The 24,240-nt window shown below is 59.6% G+C and overlaps 3 protein-coding genes across 5 annotated transcripts in view; all 3 read right to left on the minus strand.

The window, feature by feature from the left end:
- Window positions 1-7,345, minus strand: part of LSP1 (lymphocyte-specific protein 1) — a 37,298-nt gene extending 29,953 nt beyond the window's left edge. For all 3 annotated transcript variants that reach the window (XM_012810520.2, XM_012810519.2, XM_012810518.2), the window contains exon 1: window positions 7,265-7,345. In XM_012810520.2, coding sequence (XP_012665974.1) covers window positions 7,265-7,317 — 53 coding nt within the window. In that variant the 5' untranslated portion in view covers window positions 7,318-7,345. The remainder of the gene's footprint in view (window positions 1-7,264) is intronic.
- A 6,563-nt stretch (window positions 7,346-13,908) lies between these two features.
- TNNI2 (troponin I2, fast skeletal type) lies at window positions 13,909-17,986 on the minus strand. Its single transcript, XM_012810457.2, has 8 exons — window positions 17,959-17,986; window positions 15,777-15,806; window positions 15,650-15,656; window positions 14,886-14,927; window positions 14,678-14,806; window positions 14,406-14,495; window positions 14,139-14,315; window positions 13,909-14,035 (listed from the first exon to the last, which is right to left on the minus strand). Exons 2-8 carry the CDS (start codon window positions 15,782-15,784, stop codon window positions 13,940-13,942), a joined length of 549 nt encoding a protein of 182 aa, XP_012665911.2. The 5' UTR covers window positions 15,785-15,806; window positions 17,959-17,986; the 3' UTR covers window positions 13,909-13,939.
- Window positions 17,625-22,724, minus strand: SYT8 (synaptotagmin 8). Its single transcript, XM_003798416.2, is given in 10 exon segments — window positions 17,625-17,858; window positions 17,959-18,092; window positions 18,192-18,297; window positions 18,382-18,549; window positions 18,620-18,705; window positions 18,708-18,777; window positions 18,904-19,002; window positions 19,442-19,611; window positions 19,697-19,804; window positions 22,685-22,724. Coding segments are annotated over 9 exon segments (1,170 nt in total). The 5' UTR covers window positions 19,800-19,804; window positions 22,685-22,724.
- Between the last annotated feature and the right edge of the window lie 1,516 nt (window positions 22,725-24,240).

Below are 24,240 nucleotides of genomic sequence, written 5' to 3' on the forward strand. Positions count from 1 at the left end.
AGCCGTCATTGTTGTTTGGCGGGTCCGGGCTGGGGATTCGAACCCACCACCTTAGGTGTACGTGGCTGGCGCCTTAGCCCGGTGAGCTATAGGCGCCGAGCCCCCAGTCACATTCTTATCCCACGTGTCCATCCACCCATCTTGCCATCCATCCTTAAGTCCACCCATCTTTCGGTCCACCTCCTCATTTGTCCATTGAGCTGACAATCAGCTGATATACACAGAACAGTATAATTATACATTCAACTAATTGAAGTCAGTGCTCATTATAGTAGACGAATATTTGTTTTATATTCATTGTTAAATATTCTAAATATCACATTACTGTTTGTCCATCCACCCATCCATATCTCCATCTAAACATACAGACATACCTATATACATACACTTGTTTTTCTGCCCATTCATCTCATCTTTATTCGTTCATCTATCTATCAATTACCATATCATTTATTCTGTTGTCTTTCTATTTATACATTAGTCCATCCACTCCCCTCCCCATCCATCTACCCATCTATCCATCCATCCATTCACCCCTCCCTCCCTCCAGGGCCCTGTTGTTCAGGCATCTGCATGTTGTTCATTTATCCACTCACATATTCTTTCTTCATGTCCCTTTATCACTCGAGTACCTGCCCCTGTGTCAGTCCATACTTATTTCATTTATCTATCTACCCACCCACCCATCCATTCATCCATCCAGTCATTACTATATCCCACCTTTCTTCAGCCATCTTTCCATTTATTCATACTTTTCTCCGTAACTGAGTCATCTTTTATTTTTTTTCCCTTTCTTCTATGATTAAGACCTGGTTCATAAGCTTACAGCCTAATAATACTGCCAACTATCATGGCCCAGGAGGCTGAACATCACAGTGGAACCTAAATAGGGGCCTTGGGGGGTAGGAATAGGTCCTCTTATTCGCACATTCTCATTATCCCTGACACACACAGACCCTGTCAAATATATGTTCATGGGTCCGCATCCCAGTGGAAGGTATGTTGCATACCAAGAGCCCATGGAGATGGAGGAAGTCACGGAGAAGCCTCTATGGCTCCCAGTGAACCCTGCTAGAGAAATGTCTCTGATTTTCAGAGGGGCAGCCTCCAAATGCTTTGAGAACTCATCTGTCCCAGCGAAGACCTCTGGCAGTGGGGGAGTGAACCAGAGCCAAGGGCAGGGCCAAGGTGGTGGGTGAGGGTTGGTGGTGTTAAAACTTGGATTTTTCTTGGAATTGGGGCTAGGAGAAAGGCTAAAGCCTTCTCAGAGTCCTCTGAAATGAACTGGCTGGATTCATCTGTCCCAAGTCACACTGGTTTCTTGAGGGGGCACAAGAGGTGGGGGCAGCCTCAGCATCCTGCGTGGAACCCAGAGTCCACAGTGTCGGTTACATCCAGGAAGCAGGGGCACAGACATCTTTGGGATGTCTCTTCTTGGGTAGCAGGAAGAGCAGTGTCTGTGGTCCCACCTGCCAAGGATGGAGCAGGGTAGTGACCTTCTCTCCTAGTTTCACATGCTCATGCATAGCCCATGTGGCAGCTGGGGAAGTGGAGGGCCTGGGAGGGGCACTGGCTGTAGAACCCACACCACCGCCCAGGCACTCCCCTGAGTGTGTGAACATGTGTGTGCATGTGTACATATGTGCACATGTGTGTGCAGGTGTGCTTGCTTATGTGTATACACATGTGCGTGTGTGTGCTTGTGCGCATGTGTCTATGTGTGCACAGGGGGTATATGTGTATACACGTGTGCATGTGCACATGTGTCTATGTGCACAGGAGGGTATATGTGTATACACGTGTGCATGTGTGTGTGCTTGTGCTTGTGCGCATGTGTCTATGTGAACACAGGAGGGTATATGTGTATACACGTGTGAGTGTGTGTGTGCTTGTGCATGTGCGCATGTGTCTATGTGAGCACAGGAGGGTATATGTGTATACACGTGTGTGTGTGTGCTTGTGCATGTGCGCATGTGTCTATGTGCACAGGAGGGTATATGTGTATACACGTGTGCATGTGTGTGTGCTTGTGCATGTGCGCATGTGTCGATGTGTGCACAGGAGGGTATATGTGTATACACGTGTGCGTGTGTGTGTTTGTGTGCATGTGTCTATGTGCACAGGAGGGTATATGTTTATACACATGTGCGTGTGTGTGTGCTTGTGCATGTGCGCATGTGTCTATGTGCACAGGAGGGTATATGTGTATACATGTGTGCGTGTGTGTGTGCTTGTGCATGTGCACATGTGTCTATGTGTGTACATAAGGGTACATGTGTGCTTATGTGCATGTACTATGTGCTTGTGCATGTGTGTACACTCAAGTGTGCATGTGTGTGCTGTGTACATATGCATGTCCATGTGGGCTTGTGTGTGTGTGCATGTGAGTGTGCATGGGAGCACTCCTCTGCAACTAGGGAAACTGGTCCTTCCGGAAAAGCTGGGGCATCAGTCTATGCAGGGACTGAGTCAGGCATTGTTGTGCCCCCCACAGAACTGTCCTGCTCCACACTCTGAGGTCAGAGTTCTATAGGCTTCCCACTCCTGCTGGGAGGGGTAGGTGGCTCCAGGGCAACACATGCAGGTCCTAGGTCCCCAGATGGCCCCTCCCTACCACCAGCAAGATCAGACAATCCCCCTCCCCCACCAATGGCAACTTTCCGACTTGGAGGAGGATGGAGTTTGGATAGGACTGGCCTGGTCCAGAGAAAAGCTCAAGGGATCCCTCCCCTCACCCTCAGCACCTCCCCACCCCCTTCCACCATCCTCAGCACCTGCCCACCCTCCCTCCCTCCACCCTCAGTACCCCTTATCTGCCTGTGTCTGGCACCAGCAGAGCCGTCATGGGCTGGACAGTGTTGGGAGGCCTGATTTTCTCAATTCCCTAATCTTCTGTAAACCCCATCCTCCACACGGCCCCTTTCCTCCTCTCTCCAGGCCCATGTGGGGCCTGCAGCCTGGCCTCTGCTCTGAGTCTCGCTGCATGGCTGTGAAGAGAGGGTCCATCTGCCTCCAGGGCACTGGGCCCCGCTTACTTGCTGGTTGCCTTGTGGTTCTGGCCTACCCATCTCCCAGGAGGCCTTTAGAAGCCCCTGAAAGAAGCTCCAGGCAAGAGTTTGGGAAGGCTGGGCTGGGAGAGAAGCCCAGGGCCTTGTAGGCTCTGGCAGCACCTAGCCCCACTGCTGCTTTGTGGGGGAGCCTTGCAGGTGCTGGCCAAGTGGCATCCCAAGACCACCCTGGTGCAGTAGCCTCCCTATGCAGGGCAGTGGGTGTGCCGTGTGGGGCCCAGCTCTCTACACACGCCCACAACCCCCCTGGGTCTATAGCTCCCAACTCACTCGGCAGGGACTCTGGACCCTCTCCCAAGCTGGGCAGCAATGCTTGGAAGCCACACTCCACCCAGCTGCTATGGACAGGTGGCTCTGGGCAGGGAATTTGGCCCCGTGAGCAGCTTCTACCTGTGAAGGGGGAGGCTCCCAGACCCACCTCACTGGGTTGGGGAGGGTGAAATGAGACCCTCAGTGTAAAAAGCTTAGTGGAATCTGACCTAGAGCATGCACCCAGCCCGAGAAGCTGTGCCCCAAGAGTGCAGATGGGGGCAAGGCCAGTCAGGGCGCACCCAGGGGCTGTGGGTCCTGCCCCCAGCAGTGGGATCTCAGGGGCCAACCGAACAAAGCAGAATGTTGGTCTCCCCTCTCATTGGCCTGCACACTTGCCAGGGAAGCCACAGGCACCACCTCTCAGGCCCTTTCTGCTGCCAAGACCCTCCTATCCCTCTGGCAGGGAAATTGAGGCAGAGGCAGGCTGGCTGGTATGGGGCTTGGGTGCTGTGCTAAGAAGCCACCTAGCCAGGGCTTGCCTCATTCAGGACCATCTGTCCCTGAGGCTCCAGGACTGCCCCGTGTGACCCCAGGATTGTTTAGTAAGGGGACACCTGAGGCCAGGATGGGGCAGGGATGGAGGGACAGATTTCTGGCTCCAGATTCAGCCGGTGTGGGGGCTCGAGTGTGTGTGAGGCGCCTCCTCTCCTCCTCCGCCCAAGGAGGAGATGTGGAGGGGTCCAGATGGGAGGCAGGGGAGAGAGCAACCCCCACCAGCCCCAGTGCTGGAGGAAGACATCCATCATCCAGGCTGGGCTTGGCCTCCCCACCACCCTGGGAAATTTCTGCGCGACCAAGACCCCTGACCCAGGGGAGGAGGAAGGAGGCCCACCCAGGGATCTGGGGCCTGACCCGGTTCCAGCTGCTGCCTTCAGGTCTGGAGCCAGGCAGTGCTGGGGAGGGGGCCCCAGGGCCTGCCCCCAATTCTTCCTCCCTCAGCCACCCCTTGCTGGGGCCAGGGCTGGGCCTACGGATCTTCCCCTGACTCTCCCAACTCCAGCCTCCCTCCTAAGTGGCTTGGGCCCTGCTTGCCACTGGAGTCTCGTGCCCACATGGAGGATGGGTAGGTTGGAGAGCTGCCGGGGGGCCTGGCTCCATCCCATGGGACCCAGCTACAGAGGAAGACTTGCCAGGGGCCCCCCAGTCTCCCCATGGGCTCAGCTCCTTTCACCTGTAGATCCTGGAGCTCAGAGGGTCTCTAGGGACAAGTGCCCCCGGGTCATCCCTACCCTCTGGACTCAGCCCAGCACAAGGTGCCATGAGGGAGGGGACAGCAGGGCATATTCAGAGGACCCACATCTGCCACAATTCTGTCACCTTCCAGAACAGGGGAGGTGCTGAAGGAAGGGAATTCAAGGATGTTGGGGACCCAGGGGCCCCCAGGGTTGTGGGGTGGCCTATCCATAAGTGATTCTTTGTGTGGCAGAATGTGGCCCCAGCATGTGTGGAGAACAGACTGCTGGGCCGGGGTGTCCTCGCAGGTGGAGAGGGCCTTGGGCAACAGGGGATAGCCTGGGAGAACAGCCAGTTTGTCTGGGGGGACAGAGCTCCTGCTTTCTGGCTATCAGCAGAGGGGGATGCCCAGGACAGTGATGCCTGGCCCTAGGAAGGACCCCGCAGAGCTGGGGAACCAGGCTCTGGACTGTTGGCTGGGAGGCCCACAAAGACCCTGTGAACTACTAGATGCTACCCCATCCTTGCCCCTCTTAGTGTGAGGTGAGCATGCTCTGGGGGTCACACAGGGACCATGGGGCAAAAGTTTCCCTTGGTGACAAAAAGGAGTCCCTGCAAAGTCACAGGGCAGCCCTACAAAATGCCACGCCCTGGCCCTTAGCCTGTCAGGGGGCTGAGGGGAGCAGCAGACACCTGCTACATGTGGTGGGAAGGCCCCAAGGGGGCGGCTGTCCTGGTAAGTCTGGGGGGTCCCTGGACCTCTTGTAGGGAGAGTGTCCTGAGACCCTGACCCCAGGGTGTCACAGGGGTCTCATTTGCCTTGCTCCAGCCCTACTGACCTTGGCCTTCCTGGGGATCCCCAGGTGGGAGCTTCCCTGGGCATACACGCACTCCCTGCCTGGGTGCCAGGGACTTCTCTCTTGCCCTGGATGGGAAAACCCTGGTTCCCTTAGTCACCTGAGGAAACAAGAGCCCTTCCCTGCTTGTGGGTCTCAGTTTCACTCTGAAAGGTCAGGCCATGCTCTTCCCCTAAATACAGTGGAGGTAGGGGAACATCTGAGGCCTGACGAGCACGCAGCCAGAGCTCCTGCCTGAGCCCCTGACAGACATGGCCAGAAGCGGCCCCAGACCATCCCCCATCTGCACCAAGACATCCCAGGGCCAGCCGTGCCCTCCTCCCACGCCTATACGAGATAGCTGGGTGGGGGTGGCTAAGGATGGAGCCGAGGAGGAAGGCAGGGGTGCCCTTGCCAGGCCGCTCATGCCGTGCCCTTCTATGGGCATGAGGTGGCCAGGAGGAGCACAGAGTCCAAGGCGGAGGGTGGCGCTAAGGGAGGGCCTATTTCTGAGCCGGGCACAGCTGTTGCCCAATTGCCTGGCTGTTTGTACACAGCAGCCTGTCTTCCCTACAGAGGACAGGTGATCCTCACCGGGCACACACTAGCGTGCATCCTCTGACCCCTCCCTGAGGGCAGGGCCCATGAAGGCCCCCTCGAGCCCATGCACACTGGCCCAGCCCTGCCAGACATAGCCTCTGCTTAGCCTCTGCCCCACGCTGGCACATGCATCCCCTCAACGCCTAAGTGAGATTTGGCCCTGGGAAGGCAGAGGTCCATCCAGCCTTCCACCTGCCGCCCTCTCCCACACTCAGTGACATCTCTGCCATCTCTGTTATCACTGAGGAATTCATCATAAGCATTGTGGCTGCCAGCCACCAGCACAAGAGCCACAGCCAGAGTTCCCTTTACCAAACAGCCCAGTGGCTGCTCCAGCAGGGCCCACCCCAGGTCCTAGGTAGATCCTGGGGGTCACCCTCTCCTGGGTGGCTACAGCGTGGGGCATAAGAGTGTGTGTCCTGACCCTCTCCTGTCCTGCCCAGCCAAAGCAGCTCTGGACATCTCCCCTGCCCACACCCAGCCACAGCCCCCTCAGTCCTGGGCTCCCCCACCCCAACAGTTGGCGTGTTCCCTCTGCCCCTGGAAGCCCTGCCTAGCCCCAGCCTCTGAACACTCCCATCTCTTCTGGGGTCAGCACCTGAGGCGACTCAGGGCCTCCCAGCATGGCTCAGCCTGGAATGTCTGGGGACAGTTCTCCCCAGGGACCCAGGGGCCAGGCCATAGACTTTCTCTGGGTGAGTGGCTCTTTGGCCCATAGCTATCTCCTGAGAAGGCCTCTGGCCACATGGTTTTAGCCCAGCTCAGGTTGGGGCAGTATGTGGCCACTTTTGCAGACAACTCCACACAGCCCCTGCCCCTCATGTCCGTACCTCAGGCAGCAGCACAGGGGCAGCCAGGCATCTAGCACCTAGCACAGGCGTCTGCCAGGATCTGGGCTATCTCCTTGCCATAGGCTGGGGCAGCCCTGGGGAGACAAACCTGTGGGTAGCCAGGGGCCCAGGGTCCTCCCCAGCCTGGCCTTACTCTTCCCTTAGCTCCCCCTCCCCCTAGCTGTCTAGGCTGTGTCCTGGGGCCACCCTCCTTTTCCTGGGCTTAGGCTCCTGTGCTCATGCAGAGCCTTCCTGCAAGTGAGTTCACACTGCAAAGACGGACAAGGGCCACCCATGCTTGTAGTAAGAAGGAGCCCCAAGAAGACACCTGGCCACTGTCTACCGGCCCTGCCTTCTCCCGTGGGGCAGCCAGCCTCCATGATAAGAGCTGCCCTTGGCACACTTGGAACAAGGCTTAGGTTCCCATGTTGCCGCAGACCCTTACCCGAGCAGCTCTTCCTGCTCCTCAGAGCCAGGGTCACTCGGAGCCTCAGCCATCAGCCTGGTCTGGCCCTGTGGGATGCTGGGTCCAATTCTGGGTGTGAGTGTGCAGGCTGTGCCTCTCGGGGCTTCCTGGGGTGGCAGGCACTGGGGGCCCCCACCCCCAACTGGGTTTCACTTCCCTCTTCCGGATGCAGGTTGAGGTTGGAACCTATAGGGTTTGGGCTGGGGTGTTGTTTTCTAATCTGCTGCTGCAAGACGAGAGAAAAAAACCAAAAAGTCAAACCACCCATCAGGAAGCGTGAAGCAAGTCTCAAGGCCTGGGGTGATGGGAGGTGAAGCAGCTCCACACAGCTCTGGAGGGGACCTGCACTCCCCCCAGCCCCCACCACAGCTCTGGCTGCCATATCCACTTGTGAGTGGCAGGTTCTCCTGCAGTATCGCATTAGAGCTCTGAGTCCCCCTAGGCCTGATCCTCAGGTACCCACAGGACCTGGTGGAGCCTCTGCCTAGCACCTCAGTGTCATGACCTTGGGCCCTGCACAAAGGGCTGCCCCATCCTACATATCTGGTGTCTCGCCCTACACTATCTGGCACTCTTTTTCCATTCTAAGCCCTGGATGCTGGGGCTGGGTCAGGGTTGTTTCGGCCCTTCCCTGTCCCCAACTGTGGGGGGTGGCCAGATGACTGCTGTGGGGTCATGTGGAGAGCTAGTGGCTGTGGGCCTAGAGCATGTGGCATTACTGGGCTAAACTGAGGCAACCAGGGGGTTGATACAGGCTGCCCCGGCCAAGTCCCTCAGCCCAGGAAGGGAGGAAGGAGCCAGCCCCACCCATCTTGCTAAGGCCCAGCCTGTGGGCAGACATGGGGATCCAACCAGAAAGGCCTCACAGGGCAGCAGAGAGGCCCAGGGGGCTGAAGAAGGCTATCGGGCCAGCAGGGGCCCAAATGATGGTCCCACCTACTTAGGGGCAGCAAACAACCCCACTGCTGCCCACACACGCCAAGAAGGGCTGAGCAAAGCCTGGGGAGGCAGGATTCCTGCCCCAGCAGTTGCTGGGAGGCTGCTCCTTCATCCCACTAATCTGCTTTCCAGGCACCTTGCCAGCAGGTGTCATGCTCGGGCTGACCGTCCTTAAGGTCCTTCCTCTGGCCTGGCCTGTGGAAGGTCCCAGCCTCCTGGCTGGGAAGTTTGGGGGCCATGCCAGGAAGAAGGAAGGCAGATGGCAGCTGGGAATCCTACCCTGTCCCAAAAGTCACTGCCAGAGGCCTGGACCGGCTACCACATTTTCAGGGTCAGAGCAAAGTGAAAATGCAGGGCCCTCTGGTTCAGTCTAAGTCTGGCAAGAGGGAGACAGTGTGACATTACACTCGGGGCCTCCAGGCCCATGTACCAGGTTGGCCTCAGGGTAAAATGCAAAGGCCTGGGTGGGGGGCCCAGTGTGACCTGTCCTAACCAACCCCAGGGCCAGCCCTTCACTGTATCCTTACCCTCTGCCTGCCCCATCCTCTGAGACCTGGGGCAGGGCCTGGTATCTCCCATTCTGTGCTGGATTATGTCCCAAAAATTCCCATCTTGAAGCCCTAACCACCAGGACCTCAGCTGTGACCGTATTTGGAGATGGGGCTGCTGCAGACAGCTTTGGTTAGGGTGAGGTCATAGTGCAGCAGGCGGGTCCCAGGCCAGAATGACTGGTGTCCTCACAAAAAGAGGAAATGTGGACACAGACATGCACATGGGGTGGGGGGGAGGGGGCACCACGTGATGGTGAAGGCAGAGACCAGGCTAGTGCATCTAGAAGCCAAGGGACACCAAAGATGCCAACAAAGCCCCAGGTGCCAGGGAGAGACTTGGGACAGGCTCTTCCTTAGAGCTGGGGAGGATCCAGCCTGCCCACACCAGTCAGGAAGTATGAGCTGGACACCAGCCTTATTGGGGCAAACCCCCCCATCCTGTGGGGCTGGCAACTGGCACCTTCCAGGGCCCCAGAATGGGAAGAGCCCCTTGTGGTCTTCCAGAAGCATCAGGTGTGGTGGACTAGGCCACACTCCATGCTTGGGAGCTCTGGGGACTCCAGAAGGCCTACAGGATGCTGTGGGTCCCTTCCTCACGTCCAGCAGACCCAGATGAGTGTTGTCACTGCAGCAGAACAGAGAAAAGGGAAACCAGGTGTGACGTGTCTCTCCTTCCCCCAGGGCCCAGCCCCTCCCTGGCCTACAGGCTGCCCTGCTGCCCTGCTGCCCTGCTGCCTCTTAACTTGCATGTGCTCAAATCCTTCGCACCTTTAAACACAAACAAGAGCAAAAGCACCCTGGATACTCAGGCTGCCCCTGGCAGCTGCCCCTCCCCTCCTGCCTGCAGCCTGAGCCTGCTGCCATGGGGCCATCTGGTGGCTGGTACACATTTGAGAGTGTGTGGGCCCTGCTGGCGGCAGCTCAAATAGGAGCAGACCCCTCTTCTGAAGAGCTAAGAGTCTGTCCAAGGGTCAGACACACAACCGTCTGTTCACTTGGGATCATTTACTCCTGAAACTTCAAGGGGGGCATGTGGAGGGCAGGGCCTTGTCTCGCCTGTGGTCCTGTCTCCAAAACCAGTGCAGGATCTAGCCAGCAGTGCACAAATGAGAGACCCAGTTTGACACCAAAACAGGGGAGCCCCTGCAGCCAGCTGTGGGTGTCCAGGGCCCGAGGTATTTGCAGGAGGGCAGCAAGAAGGGGGTTGTGTGCTGGTGGACTCGGGTAAGTGGTGGTCAGTGTCCACACATAGCTGTGGCACAGCTGGACAGTGATACTCACACCCCTGTACCCACCTGAGGTCCCTTGCTAGGTCCCGACTACACCACACTTACCTACCAGTGCAGTATGGGGACAGCGAATGAACAATCAGACCTGACAGTGGTGATTCCTCGAAATAACAGCCAAATGACTGAGGGATGGCCAGTGAGGTGTGTGGGCTGGGGACTTTCAGTAGACTTCTCAGGGAAGGTGACCATTGTAGACCCTGAAGGGAGAGCCTGGAGGGACCTGCAGGCCTGAGGCAGAGACAGCCTGTGGCTCTGGCAATAACTGCTAGCAGCTGGGTGGTCCTAGGGCCGAACTCGGTTTTGCTCTGTGCCCATGCCCAGTGCAGCCAAGCACCTGCTGGTGCAGTGGGGCTGAGCTGCTGCAGGAGCTCCACCTCTGGGCTCCAGAGCTGCAGCTGGAGCCAGAAGGAGGGTGCCTGGGGCTGGTTGCCTGGAGCTGGCTGCCCACAGCCAGCTGGATGACCACAGTCAGGCACCAAGCAGCGAAGGTGGGTCTCCATGCAAACCATGCAGGCACTCAGGGAACCAAAGAGGACACAGAGCTGGACAGGCACCGAGGGAGGACCTGTCCCCACCCCAAGGGCTCCCATTCCTAGGTGGAGGTGAAGGGCAGGCCCAGCAGGATCCCCGCAGCTCCCTAGGAGCTGCCACGTTTTCTGGCCAGAGTCTCCCACACTCTCCTGCACCCTCTGCCCACACCTCAGCCCTCAGGACTCCTCCCTGTCGACTTGGTTGTTTTTTCATGTCATCTATGATTGTTGTTGCTTATGAATTTTATTGTTTTGACACGGGAATAAAAGTTTAACTTCCAATTTCAAGTTTACAGAAAAGTTTCAAGATAGAAATAGTACAGAGCACAGCTGCATGGCCTCACGGCACAGAGCGCAGGCTCCTTCTCCACCCACCGCACGGAGCGTGGGCTGGCCTCCACCTGCTCTCCTTCCTCTCTCTGCCCCTCTCCCTCTGCCTTCTCCCTCTGTCTCCCTCTCCCCACCCTTGCTCTCCCTCTTTCTGTCTCTCTCTGTCTGTCTCTCCTTCAAGGTCTGTCCTAAACACACACGTGTCCCTTGCCCAAGCATAGCAGGTGGCCTTCAAATGTCTGACTTTGAAACCCTGCTTTCATCTCCTCTCCGTCCTCGCCCTTGAGGCCCATTCCCAGTACTTGATGTTTCTTCTGGCCACGCACACACTTGCTGGCATAACAAGATGCTTCCGGCTTCCCTGGTGCCTTCTCCCCCGACCCCCGTTAGTGTTTCCTAAGGAGTCCCACATTACTCTAGGGGAGAGGGTCTCAGGCACCAAGACCCTGGGCATGTGCTCCCCCACTTCTCCCAGCAGGAAGTGCCTGCACATTTCCACATGTGCCTGCACACACCTGCCCATGTCCCCAAGTGCCTGCACACACCTACACAGGTCTACATGTGCTTACACACATCTGCCATGTCCACACGTGCCTGCATACACCTGCACACCCCTGCCCATGTCCACACGTGCCTGCATACACCTGCACACCCCTGCCCATGTCCACACGTACCTGCACACACCTGCCATGTCCACACACACCTTCACATACTACCTCTGCCCAGTACCAGCCTTACTCCCAGCCCCTCCCCCGAGGCTCCAGCAGCCACCATTTCAGAAAAGTCCCCTGGGAGCTTCCTCCACTTCCAGCTCCTCCGCTGCTGCATCTATTCTTTCCCTGTACCTTCCATCACTGTCCACACAGACACAGACAAGGACAGAAGCAAGGAGAAGGAGAGCCCAGAAGTGAGACCAGGGCGGCATAGCTCCAAAGCTCACCTGGGCTTCAGTGGCTGTGTCCTCCCCAGCCAGCTTTGTGTCACCCACAGGAAGCCTACATCCCTGTGTATACCTGCCCGCCTCCTCCCTGGTGCCAGCCCTTTTGAGGCCTCCCCTGCGGCTGTCACTTGCAGTGTCTGCTTGGGCTCTCCATCCCCTCAACCACCAAGTCCTGGGGAACATGTCTCATTCTTGGACCGGAGGTGACCGGCTCCCACCCACCTGCCCACTCTGGCCTTGCCTCCTCACTGACTAAGGCCCCTGTGGAAGTCTTTCTAGAACACAGAACAGGCCAGGCTGCCTGTCACAGGGAGGCCTGTCTGTTTGCTTCATTTGTTCACTCATTTATTTATCTGTTGGAAAAGGTAACTAAGCCACCTCCACTGTCCAGCCTCGCTGGGCCCCGGAGCTCCACCCCACAGAATCACTATATGGAATTCTGTGTCTTACATTTCCTTGCTTGGAACGAAAGGGCAGTTTTCCCACTTCCATGTCTGACTAACCCTGGCCCAGCAGAGTCCTGCAGGAAGGGATCATTTTGGCACCCCTGCCTACCCACCACTGTTGCCTTGTGCCTTGTGTCCCGGGGTACAGCAGCCCCCTTTCCTGCTGGGTACAGCCCTTGGAAAGCTGTCCAGTCCTCCTCACTGTGTGCACAGCAAAGTTCCACTGTTGCTGGCCGGGACTTAGCCACACCCCAGTCGGCTCCTTGAATGCACGATTGGCGCTGCCCAGCTCTGCATAGGACATGGCTGCCTAGACCCTCTGCACTGACCCCAGGCCACCATGCGCCCACTCCCCTGTGTCTCCCTGGCCCTGTCCTGAGCACACAGACTGGCCTTCCCCTGCAGGAACCGCGGCAGACAGCCGGGCGCCTGGCATGGGGGGTGGGGGGCCTGGGGGCTGCAGCTGCATGTCTCAGGGCCGGGAGCGGGCAGGGCCAAAGATACACCATGAAGGCCATCCTGGGCGCTGAGGACGTCAGTCCTTTGAGGCAGTCCAAGGCTGAACTGCAACTGCCCTTCCTGCCTCCGGCCCGCAGATCAATCATGGGGACCTCCGGAAAGCAAGGACAGGGCTGGCAGCCTCCTCACCAAGATCTGAGGCAAGCAGCAGTGACAGCCTGTGTCATCCTTCACAGAGGGCTGATAACCAGACCTTTATGTGACAGGCCTCATCCGGGACTATCGGGAACAAGTCCTTGAGTGTGCAATGGGACTGGGGGCTGGGGTTGAGCAGACATGAGACTCAAGACCCCGCTAGGCCCAGCATGGGGCCAGCTTGGACACCAGCCCCACATGGGAATATGGACCTCAGACACGGCTCAGTGGGCACAAAGGTCCCAGGAGGGCCACTGTATTCCCCTGTGGTTGGGCTGGGGTCCTGAGGCACCTGGGTGGTCCAGAGCCCAGGTCCAAAGCCAAATGCCCAAGCTGGCCCAGTGCTCTGTGTCCCCAAGTGTGATGGCAGCAAGGACCAGACACAGGGGTGCCAGCCCCAAGCTCCATGTTGCACCCAACCTGGCACTGACAGCCCCTCCTCCTGATGTGGGCCTTAGAGCCCCAGGCAGGTCAGGGAGGCCTGGTGTGGGGGTGGCCCAGGATGGCCACATGGGTGAGGGCTATAGGGGCCGCTGCCTGGGGTGTTGTGGTTGTGGAGTCAGCTTGGCCCTGGTATCCAGCCTCAGACCAGGTCCTGAGGGGACAGCCTAGCAGGAACAGGGCTGGACTGGATCACACAGTGGGGTCTCCCTGGGCTCCGTGGAGGGTTGTGGGTGGTTGTGCAGAGGGGGCCATGGACTCTCTCAGGACTCCCCACTAGACCTGACCTGGCAGCTTGACCACTTCATAGACCCTCCAGGCCTTCCCAAGGCCCCCTCCCTACCAGCTGTGGACCCCACAGCAGGCAGCACCTGGTAGACTGGACATTGCCAGGCAGAAGCAGACTGGGCCAGCACAGGGATCAGAATCCTTTATTACACCAAGGATAACAGTGTGTGGGTCCAAGCATCGGCCTGTGCTGCTGGCCTTGTGGGTGGCAATCACTTAGGACTGGGACTCTTAGGACTGGGATGTCTAGGACTCAGACTCGAACATCTTCTTCCGGCCCTCCATGCCCGACTTCTCCTCAATGTTCTTCCTCCAATCACCCACATCGCGCAGGTCCCGCTCCTGGGGGCCGGGACCGGGCTCAGCACACCCACGCCACATGCCCACGTCCAGCCACCCCCAGCCCCAGGCCGCCCTGCCAGGCGAGGGCAGCGGGAGCACGCACCTTCTCTGTGTCTTCCTTTTTGACCTGCTTCAGGTTGGCACGCAGGTCCATGCACACTTTGTGCTTGGAGCCCAGCAGGGCCTTGAGCATGGCGTCGGCCGACATGCGCACGCGGCGCAGCGGGGGCCTCTTGAACTTGCCCCTCAGGTCGAACAGCTTCTGGTTCATGTCCTCCAGCTGTGGGGGAGAGCCGTGGGCACCCAGTCCCGCCCTGCCCTTTGCCCCACCCCATGCCCTGTGCCCTCACCTCCGACCCCAGGCCCTCACCTCCTTGCCACTCTTCTGCACCTTCACCTCCATGTCGTACTTCTCCTCCTCAGCAGCGTCGATCTTGGCGTGCAACTGCTTGCAGAGCTCCTGGGGCAGGGGTAGTGGGTGGGCAGCCGCCACACCATGGACGGCCACTGTTGCCCGCCCCACCCTGACCTCCCAAGAGCCCTCCTGCCAAGTGGGGAGATGGGGCAGCAGGCAGGGCTGCAGGGTGGCAGTGGGGCGGACCACAGGCAGGACTGCGGGGTGGCAGTGGGGCAGGCCGGTACCTGCACCTCCGACATGGAGCTGGGGATGTGCAGTGGGGGGCAGTGTTCTGCCAGATAGTTCTGCTTTTCTGCCTCCCGGCGGCCCTCCTCCTTCTCCAGCTCAGTGGCCGCAATCTGGAGCATCACGCTCTGCGGGGGGCAGCTGGTGAGGGCCCTGGCCTGCCCGCCACACTGGACCACCTGGAGCCCTCCTGGAGTCCCAGCCTACCTTCAGGTGCTGTCTCCGGGCCGTGATGGCCCTGTTGCGCTTCTGCAGGAGGGAGGGGACAGAGTCAGGGCCCTGGCCTGGAGCCCCCATGCCCACCCAAGTCAAGAGCTCCTGCCCTACCCCTACCATGCTTTAGGTGGCTCATGCCTCATGGTGGGTGCCACTTCTCCAGATGACAGAGACAGAGTCTCATTTTGTCACCCTCAGTAGAGTGCCAGCATGGTATCACAGCTCACAGCAACCTCCAGCTCTTGGGTATAGGCGATTCTCTTGCCTCAGCCTCCCAAGTAGCTAAGACTACAGGCGCCCGCCACAATGCCCAGCTATTTTTTGTTGCAGTTTGTCCAGGGCCGGGTTTGAACCTGCCACTCTCAGTATATGGGGCCAGTGCTGGTCGTTCCCAGCCCTAGTCATTCCAAACTTGGTCTGTCTCCCTCAACTGCAACCTAAATTCAGAAAACATAAAAGCACACAGGACTAGGGCTAGGGCCCTAGAGGCAGTGGATGGGACCGTGAGGTTAAGGCCAGAGGTGTAGAAAGAAGAAGCAACTCGTGTGACCAGGCCACAGCCCCACCGGGCCCAGGTGGCCACCTCCTCTTTCAGCAGAGTCTTGGCCGGTGGTGGGGCGGGGGGGCACTTCCATGGTAGATGGCTGGGCCATCTTCCTAGGGCCTCAGGGCTTTGAGGCTCTGACCTCTGACCTATGCTGAGGAAGAGGAGTCCAAACCCCACTGTTTCCTGCAACCCCCAAGCAGGTACTCACCTCCTCACTGTCCCAGGAGGGAGGACAAGAGGAAGAAGGGGAGAGAGAAGAGAGAGGTTAGGGCCATGGCTGGCAGGGCATGGAGGGCTATGTGAGGGGCCATGGGGCACCACCAGGGACCACTTACTCTCCCATCCTGAGGTCTTGAGCAGAGAGCCTGTGGGGAGAGAGAGGCAGGGGTGTCAGCTGGGCCTTCACACTTGTGGCACCAGCACCAGGGGTGGCAGGGGCACAGGCCTCTTGCTAACCAGCCCCTGCCCTGCCTCCACCTCCGACCTCACTCAAGGGCGATGTCTTGGAATTCCCCTGGTGAGAAGTAAGAGGAGAAAGTGTTCCCAAAATGTCCCAGGCGGGGCCCGAGGAGCTGCAGCTGTCCCCGAGGGAGGGTGGGATGGGCCAGCGCAGGTGGCCTCCAGAGCGACGCTGTTATTTTTAACTCTGTTCCTTTGGCTTCGGGCCTAAGTGCATGTAAGGAAACTGCTCCCCAATCTGCTCTGCGGGCTCAGGTCCCAGGGTGGTTTGACCTGAACACTCTCCTGCCAGGGTCCCCGAAAATAAGGCCTGATCATTAGGCCCCTGGACCACCCTGCCCCATCCCAGCCTCCACCCATAGCATCTGCTTCTCTCCAGCTCTGAGGAAGCCCCTCAGGCCCCCAGGCCCCTTGCCCCAGAAGTCCCCCTGAGAGCTGGCTGGAGCACTGCCCTGTCCCCTGGCCTCGGTGGGCCGGACTGGGCCTCACCTAGTGTCTGGGAAGCAGTGCTGGGCGCAAGGTCGGCCGGCAGTGGTGAGCTGGGCTGGTGGGCCCGGGGAGGGGTATAAATGGCCTCTCCTGGGCTGGGCCCCTGCTCAGAAAGGGCATGGAGCCCTCCTCAGACCAATGGGGGCCCAGATAGCCGAGAGGCCTCTCCACCTGCCCAGGCCGCCTGGCCGGGCGCGTGCTGCCATCCAGGCCAAGAAGTCTTGGGAGGGTGCGGTTGGGTGTCTCTATTTAGGGATCAGTGACAAGCCCGAGATGCCTCCCTTGTTCTTGCAAGGAGCCCAAGAACAGCTGCAGTGGCCGCACGAGGGCCTTGCTGGGGCATGGCTCAGGCCTCAGTGGAAGGACACTCCTCTCGGCCCATCTCAGTCAGTGTCCCGTCCACTGTCCCTGCTGGGCCCCTGTGGTCCATTGTCCCCAGGTCAGCTCTCGAGGGACAAGCTGGCACTTCCCTCCCCATCTGCCCCTAGGTGTGGCCTAGACCCTGAACATGGCCTCCTGGGCCTGCTGTAGCGTCAGCCTGCTTTCCTGCCAAGGATTGGGGGGCTGGCCTGCCCTCAACACCCTGCCATGGTCCCCTTCACCTGGGCGGCTTGGGACATGTCCTTCAACCCAGGGTAGCAGCACCACCCACCTGGGAACCTCTCTCTGACCTGCAGGGGCTCAGCCTGCCTGGCTGCCTGGGCAGGCCCCATGTGGCCCTCTCATCCAGGCCGCCCCCAACAGAGGCCCCCGGGCCGTGACTTGGCACCCTCTCCCAGCCCTGCCGGCAGCCCATGGGGCGGCTCAGAGGAGACACGCCATGCGGGAGGCTTTGGAGACACTAAGGCGGCCCAGATGTGTGAGGAATGGGAGGCCCTCTTGCCGCTGGGCTGCACCACCAGGGCCAGGACCATTTCCGAAGGGGTGTGCTGCCCCCTGCTGCTCACACAGGAGAGGCACCACCACGGCCATATCTTTCCCTTTGTCCAGCAAGGGCCTCTCCTCCCACCTCTGCCCATGTGGACCCCAGGTGGTAGGACTCTTGCTGAGCCCCCTCCATCCAAGGGCCAGGTGCCCACCCATTGGAGACCCTCCCCCATCCTTGGGAAGGGCTGTTGTGTGAAGGACAGAGCCACACCCCCAGCCTCCACATCCCCCCAGGCCTGAGCAGGACAGGCAGTGGCAGGTGAAATGTTTATTACAGGAGGTTCCAGGGAACTGAGGCACAAGGGCCTTCAGGAATGAAGTAAGGGCAAGTCCAGACGTGGCTGCATGGCCAGCATGCAGTCCACCTCCCCGGCAGGCTGCAGGCGGTGCCACTGGGCAATGGGCCGCCGGGCATGGACCAGCATGTCTGCCCAGTGCTGTAGGGGCTTGCCAGAGGCTCGGGCACCAAGAAGTACCTTGCCCATGGTCTCAGCCCGGAGCTGCGGGCCACGGGCCCAGACAGCCAACACCAAGTCCACACTCTGGGCATAGGTGGACCACCAGGCCAGTGTAGGAGAGAAAGCCTGTGATCAGTTCGGGCCAGCCAGGAACCTCACCCACCCCTTCCTCCTGGTGGCCCACCTGGATCTGGCTGAAGGGCATGAGGAAGGTGAAGACCTGGTTGAAGTAGGGGGCAGCAGAGCCCTTCCTGGCAGACGTCTTTCTCTTCTTCCACTTCCGCTGGTTCAGCATGAGCTGGACCTTCACATAGAGCTCTGGCCAAGTGAGAAGGGATGGAGGGTGGCCCAGGCCTAAGTCCTGAGCACAGGACCCCCAGCTCTGTGTCCACCAGGATGGGCAGGAGTACCTCTCACCTGCCAGCCCTGGTTGCAGGCCCCGGGCCTCCAGCACCACCACGGACAGTCGGCCTGAGCCAGGCATATACTGGAGTGAGATGCACAGCTCCCCAGCCTGCTCGGGCTATGGACAGTGAGGGGCCTCAGTCCCTGATGGCATGGGGGCAGGGATGCAGGCTGGGCTGGGGCCTGGTGTGCAGCAGCTCACCTGGGCAGCACTAGGTGGGCCTAGCTGGTACCAGCACTCCAAGACATACTGCAAATCCACCGTGCCCAGAAGCAGGCTGAGTGAGCCCAGAGGCTCGTGCTGGGAGAAACGCCTGAAGTCCAGCAGCTGTACCTGCAGGGTGGTCCCAGGCAGCTCGGCCTGTGGGACCTGAGGGCAGTGGAGTGAGCTGGGCCCCTGCCCCAGTTGGGGCCCTCCTGGCAGCACTGCCCCCACTCACATGGAAGCTGCAGGCTTCATCAAACACTGGGCAGAGGGTGCCACGGTACACCCTCGTCTGGTGCCTCTTCCGCATCTGGGTGGACCGCTGACAAGGGCATAGGGGTTCGCCGTGCCTGCCGCCTTCAGGTCAGCTGCCTGCTTCAGGCCCACCCTGATCTGGGAGCCAGTGGGTTGGGCTCAAACCACCCGCACTGTCAGCCCCCCACCACCCGGGTACAGCATTTGCCCCTCACCCCTCCAGAACTCGCAGAACCTCTGGGCCTACACAAGGGAGCCCTTCACCTCCTGGCTCTCAAAGTCATACTCCAGGGAGAGCTGCAGGCGCCCCCATTGCGAAGGTTCCCCAGGACTGGACTCCAGGTCACTCACATCCGGCTGCACCTGGGGCGAGTGGGGACAAGGGTGGCAGGAGCTTCACCCACAGAGTGGGGTTGGCACACAGCAGCTCCATTATGAGAGTCAAACCGTGCACCTTGGGCCTGGTTGAAGTAGGGGCAGTAGAGCCCTCAGAGGGCTCACAGCCTCAGCTTAGCTCTGCCCCAAACATGGTGTCTCTTGTACCACTGCCTTCCTCAAGGACCTTCTGTGGCTCTCTATGGCCCAGGGACAAACGTCTATCTCTTGTGTGGCCTGCACTCAGCTTTGCCCGTCTGCTTCCCCTGAGAGAAAGGCCCTTGATGTGTCTGCTTTTGGGTGGATCAGACCATCCCTGTGGCTCACCCCTGAACACCCTAAGCTACCCTGAGCCCCTCAGCTTGGGCTTTGCACTGCCCACTGTGCAGAGGCAGGTGGAGCTGGGCACTGGGAGGTGGCGCCTCACCAGATGGGTGGAGGTGCTGCTATGGGCGCTGCCCAGGCCCACGGCCTCCCTGTCCCTGGGCTTCTTCCTGTGGCGGTGACGGCGGCAGCAGCAGCAACAGATGGCACAGAGCAGGCAGAAGACACCAAGAACGGTGGCAAGAGCAACGAGGACGAGTGCCCAGCGGGGCCCTGGGGGACAGAGACCAACATGCGCCAGTGACAGCCCCTGTGGGCCTCGCCCTCCCTCCATCCCTCCCGGGGTCCCCAAACTCACAGGGGTTCCTGGCAATGAGGTCTGGAGTGAGTCCAGGCACAGCTGTGGTACCAGCTGGGGCTGGGGTTCTATGGGCATCTGGTGAGCGCCCCATCTTTCCCATGGTGGCTTGGAGGAGACAACCAGGAAGCCTGGGTCACGTGGGGGGACGGCCCCTGGGGGGATGGCCCCTAGGGCCCCTGCCCACTGCCCCCTCTGCCTGGCAGTATCCTGTACAAGGTCTGCATGGGCAGGAGGTGGTCTGGGTGGCCGGGGGCCAGGGTTCTGAGCAGCAGGAAGTCAAAGGAGGGAAGTGCTGGGCCTTGGCCAAAGTACTAGCTCAGCTGCCACAGCCCAGACTCCTGGGCACCTCTCCTCAGCCTCCAGCCCCAGCCAAGCAGGCCAAGCCTGTACAGCCTGTGAATTCAGAGCACTCTCCTCTCACTGTAGAAAGCCCCTTCTCTCCCTACCCTTCTCCCCTAGGCCTTGGGCCCTGCCTGGGGGTCCCATCTCTTCAATGGGGGGGTCTCATCTCATTGAGGTTCCAACACACCCCCACCACACCCCCCAGGGACCACCACAGTTCACCAGCCACATGGGTGGAGTGTGCTCACTGAAGACCCAGGCCCAGGAGCCTGGCTTCTCTGGGGCACAGGAGAGGGATGCGGGTGGGGCTGGCTGCAGGGTGGGAGCTGCTCTAAGCAAGCCCAGGCCAGGCTGAAGGTGTGGTCCTGACTGGGGCGCAGGGCCAGCAGCACCTGGGGACAGAGGGGGGGAGGGCAGGGAGAGGAGGGCAGGCAGGGCAGGGTAGGGCGGGAGCAGCCAGAACATTCCTCCAGACTGACTCAGGGCCGCCCAGACTTGCTACCTGCCTGCCTGGCCACCCTTTGGCATATGGGTGGGAAGGAGGGTGGGAGCCCCTCACCTCACCTGCCTGGGGCCTGGGACAGAGTGCACCTGGCCAGACTGGCTCCTCCCATCCATGGGGGAAAAGTCAAGTTCCTCCCCATGCTGGGGCCACCACCAGTCCACTGTGGTACTCTCCCCTTCCTCCCTCCCACCAGGAATCTCAGTCCCTCCAACTTGGGGTCTCCCCACCTTGCCCATGAGAACCTGTGACCCTTCTTGCCATGTTCAAGTTCAGCTCAGCCCTAGGGGCCCAAACCAGGGCCAGATCCCCTCATCTCTGAGCCTCCAGGCTGGTGCAGAACATGGGGAGAGAAAGGGACACCTCACACATACACAGTATTGCCACCCCACACCCCTGTGGGCTGAGGGGGTGGCTCCAGCCCCAGACCTACCCCAAGCCCCAGTGTTCAGAGGAGGGGAGTGCAGTGCAGAGAGGCAAGGCTGCCTGGGCCTCAGCAGGCATTCAGACCCACCTGCTTGCCCGCCCCATGGGGCTCTTCATTCCCGTTGTCTCTGAGGCAGCATGGTGGTCCCCATTCATGGGTGAGCAGACCAAGGCTGAGAACCCCATTATATGATCCCTGAGGCCAGCATGGCCGGGAGCCCAGCCTGTCCCCAGAACAGACAGGCCAGGCCTGGGGGTACCATAGGTGCAAACAGGATGTGGAGGGAAAAACCGGCTCCTCCTCACTCTGCACCCTGACCATTCTCAGAGGTCACACACCCTCACTCTGCACCAGGCCCTGCAAACTGCAACTGCTCCTGGGCAGGGCCCCACTGCAGAGGGGGTGGGTATGCCGCTAAGCTCAAAGGCCTAGGAGCCCCTCTGCCCACTGGGAGTTCCCAGGGTGCTGGCGTCCTTCAGTGGCTAGCAGAGTCTCCCAGTGTCAGTGGGCAGGAGGGTCTGGCAGGAGCCTCAGAGGATCCCACAGGGTCCTTGGGTCCAGATCCAAACAGGCCATGGCTCCCAGGAGGATTTAAGTGTTCTGGGACTGAAGTAGTTTCATTCCAGATTTTTATGGCTGAGGACTCAGGATAAATCTTCCATACAACATCCACCTGTGCCCCTCCCCTGAACCCCTGCTCTGCTGTTTCTCTCGCCTCCTGCAGCCTAACAGGGGCAGGGAGGGGACAGCTTAGCTGTAATTTTCTGCTGTTGTTCAGCGGGTTTCCTGAGCCAGCCTGGGCAGGCTGTCCCTAGAGACCATAGGGGCTATGGGATCTGGCCCTGGGGGGGTCCTGGGAGCTTAGGAACTCTGGCCACTAGCTCTGGAGAATGCCTAGGTCTGGAGAATGCAGGATCCCTCAGCCCTACCAGGTTCCCCCAGGGGTGAGGGTCAGGCAAAGGATCGGCAGGCATGAGGCCACCAGGTGGCGCTATCTGCTCCACTGGACCCAGCCCGTGGCAGCACCTAGACGGACCCTGAGTGGGCTGGAGCCCAGGCAGAACAGACACAGGAGACGAACATTCAGACTAGAGAGACTCCTTGGTTCTCTCCCCACCCAAGGAGTCTCAGGCAGGCAGCTGCCCATTCCTGGAGGCAGGCAGTCCCTCCTGCCACCTGCTCCAGCCCGCCTTCATCTGAGGCTGCAGGGAAAGCCCTCTATTGGGTTAGCACTGTTTCTTCCCAGGAAAGGGAGACAGGGGCCCTTCCTGAGTCACCCCAGTGACCAGCCACCTGCCCCAGAGACTCCTCCTTGAGGCTCTGCAAATTCAGCTGTGCCCCCCACAAGGGACAGCCGGTCTGTTCCTGTGGCTGACAAGCTGTGCCAAGCCGTCCCTTCCCCACCTGAAAGTCCCTCTGCTTCAAGGCCTGTATGGGCCCCACCTCTCCCTGAGAGGCCCCCACCCATCTCACTCCAGAGCCCAAGCACTTTGTGCTGAAGTCCCGACTACAAGCCCAGATCCCAGCAGGCAGAGCACGGGTGGCCCCCAGACTCCCTGTGAGCCATACAGGCACATCTCGTAGCCCGTCTACTGTCAGCCTAACTGGCGTCTTTTGTGCCTTTGTGAGAACGAGTTTCTATGGGTCCTTCCTCTGGGAAAGCAAGATCCCTACAACATTTTGGTGGCAGCCCCCTAGGTATATAGTTGCTCACCTGATGCCTACCGCTCTCTGTGACCAGCCAGCCACTAGGCCTTCCTCTCCAGGCCTGGGCACCCAGAGGTCTGTCCCACTCTTGGACACTCTGCCCCTCTCAGTGAGGAGGGCATGGGAGGCAGGGCTTCAGGGAGCCCCACCTCGTGTCTGGAACCACTGGCCCTCAAGAGCAGGGACACTCCCTTCGGGAGGAATGTCCCTCCAGGGCCTGAGTGTCAGGGCTCTGGCCCACCCCCAGGGCTCTCTCTCAGGGGTGGGGGTGTCTTCAGTCCTACCAAACTTTGTAAGACAGAATAGGCCCACTGGGCTGGCCTTTGTGAGGGGAGCTGGGGAAGACAGGCTGGCTGGGTTTAAGCGGGTCAGGTACCCCAAAGTGGTGTTCTGAGTCACAGGGATATCTGGTTTGGGGGATGGCACCTTCTGGGGCTTATGGCTCCAGTGGAACCAAGCATGAAGAGGGTGGGAATCCAGAAGGGGCACTGCAGGGAACTGCTTTCTCAGTGCTGCCCAGGGCAGTGCTGGGGGCTCTCACAGAGACTGCCCCTGCTTCCAGGTTGTAGAGACCTCCTGCAGACCTTAGTGGGGTGACCCACTCACCCCCATGAGGTCTCATCAGGTGACCATGAGCCAGTGGTTTGCAAGTCCTCACTACAGTCTAACCTCAGCACCTCTTGCTTTAGCTGGACCCTGAGCAGAGCTTATAACTGTAGCTCCATCATGCTGCTCTGGCCAGTTATTTGGGTCCAGTCCTCTTGGCCAAGACCCTTAGCTGCACCCAACTCTGAGCAGCCTTTCTGGCCAGGTTGCCTCTCAGAACCCCTTATCTGTGGCTGGCTGGTGGGACGTAGGCTGGTTAATACATAACAGGTTAATACATAACAGGTTAATACATAACAGCCACAGGGCCTGGCTGCAGGGCTGGCCAGGCAGGACTTCTGCAGACACGGCCCAGGCTCGGGGGTGTTCTGGCTCCCAGCGGGTGATGTGTGGGCATGGATGTGCACATGTGTGCCCATGCTGGTCACCAGTGGCTCCTTCTTGTGTGTTCCCTGGGCAGGAGGTGATAGGGGCCAGGACCTACCCTGTCACAATCTACGGGCACTAGAGGGAAGCCTGTTGGGGCTGGCAGGGCACTTAGGCCAGCAGAACACAGTGGTGGGGGCTTCCAGTGGCCCCACAGTGCAGGCCAACTCTGTGCCCATGTGTGGCTCCCCCGCCCAGCTGTGTAGGGGCTTTGTGCCTTCCCAGCATATGGCGCCTCTGTGGCGAGACGGGTGTCTGAGTTTCTTGGGCAGGAAGGAGAAAACCAAACAGCCGGCAGCCCTAGGCTAGCCCTGCGGCCCCCAAGACAGCAGCTAGGCAGCTGGCAGCCCACGAAGACCCTGGCAGGTTCCTGTGCTCACACACTTCCTTTAAGGCCGCCTGGGAATGTCTGTGGTTGAAGCACATGAGAAATGCTGGCTCGGGGGGGACTGAGAGCTGCTGGCACACATGGGGGTCTCCACGGTCTGGCTCGGGGGTACTGAGAGCTGCTGGCACACATGGGGGTCTCCA

Source organism: Otolemur garnettii, unplaced genomic scaffold, assembly GCF_000181295.1.
Source record: "Otolemur garnettii isolate 467f Iridium unplaced genomic scaffold, OtoGar3 scaffold00134, whole genome shotgun sequence".
Lineage (NCBI taxonomy): Eukaryota > Metazoa > Chordata > Mammalia > Primates > Galagidae > Otolemur > Otolemur garnettii.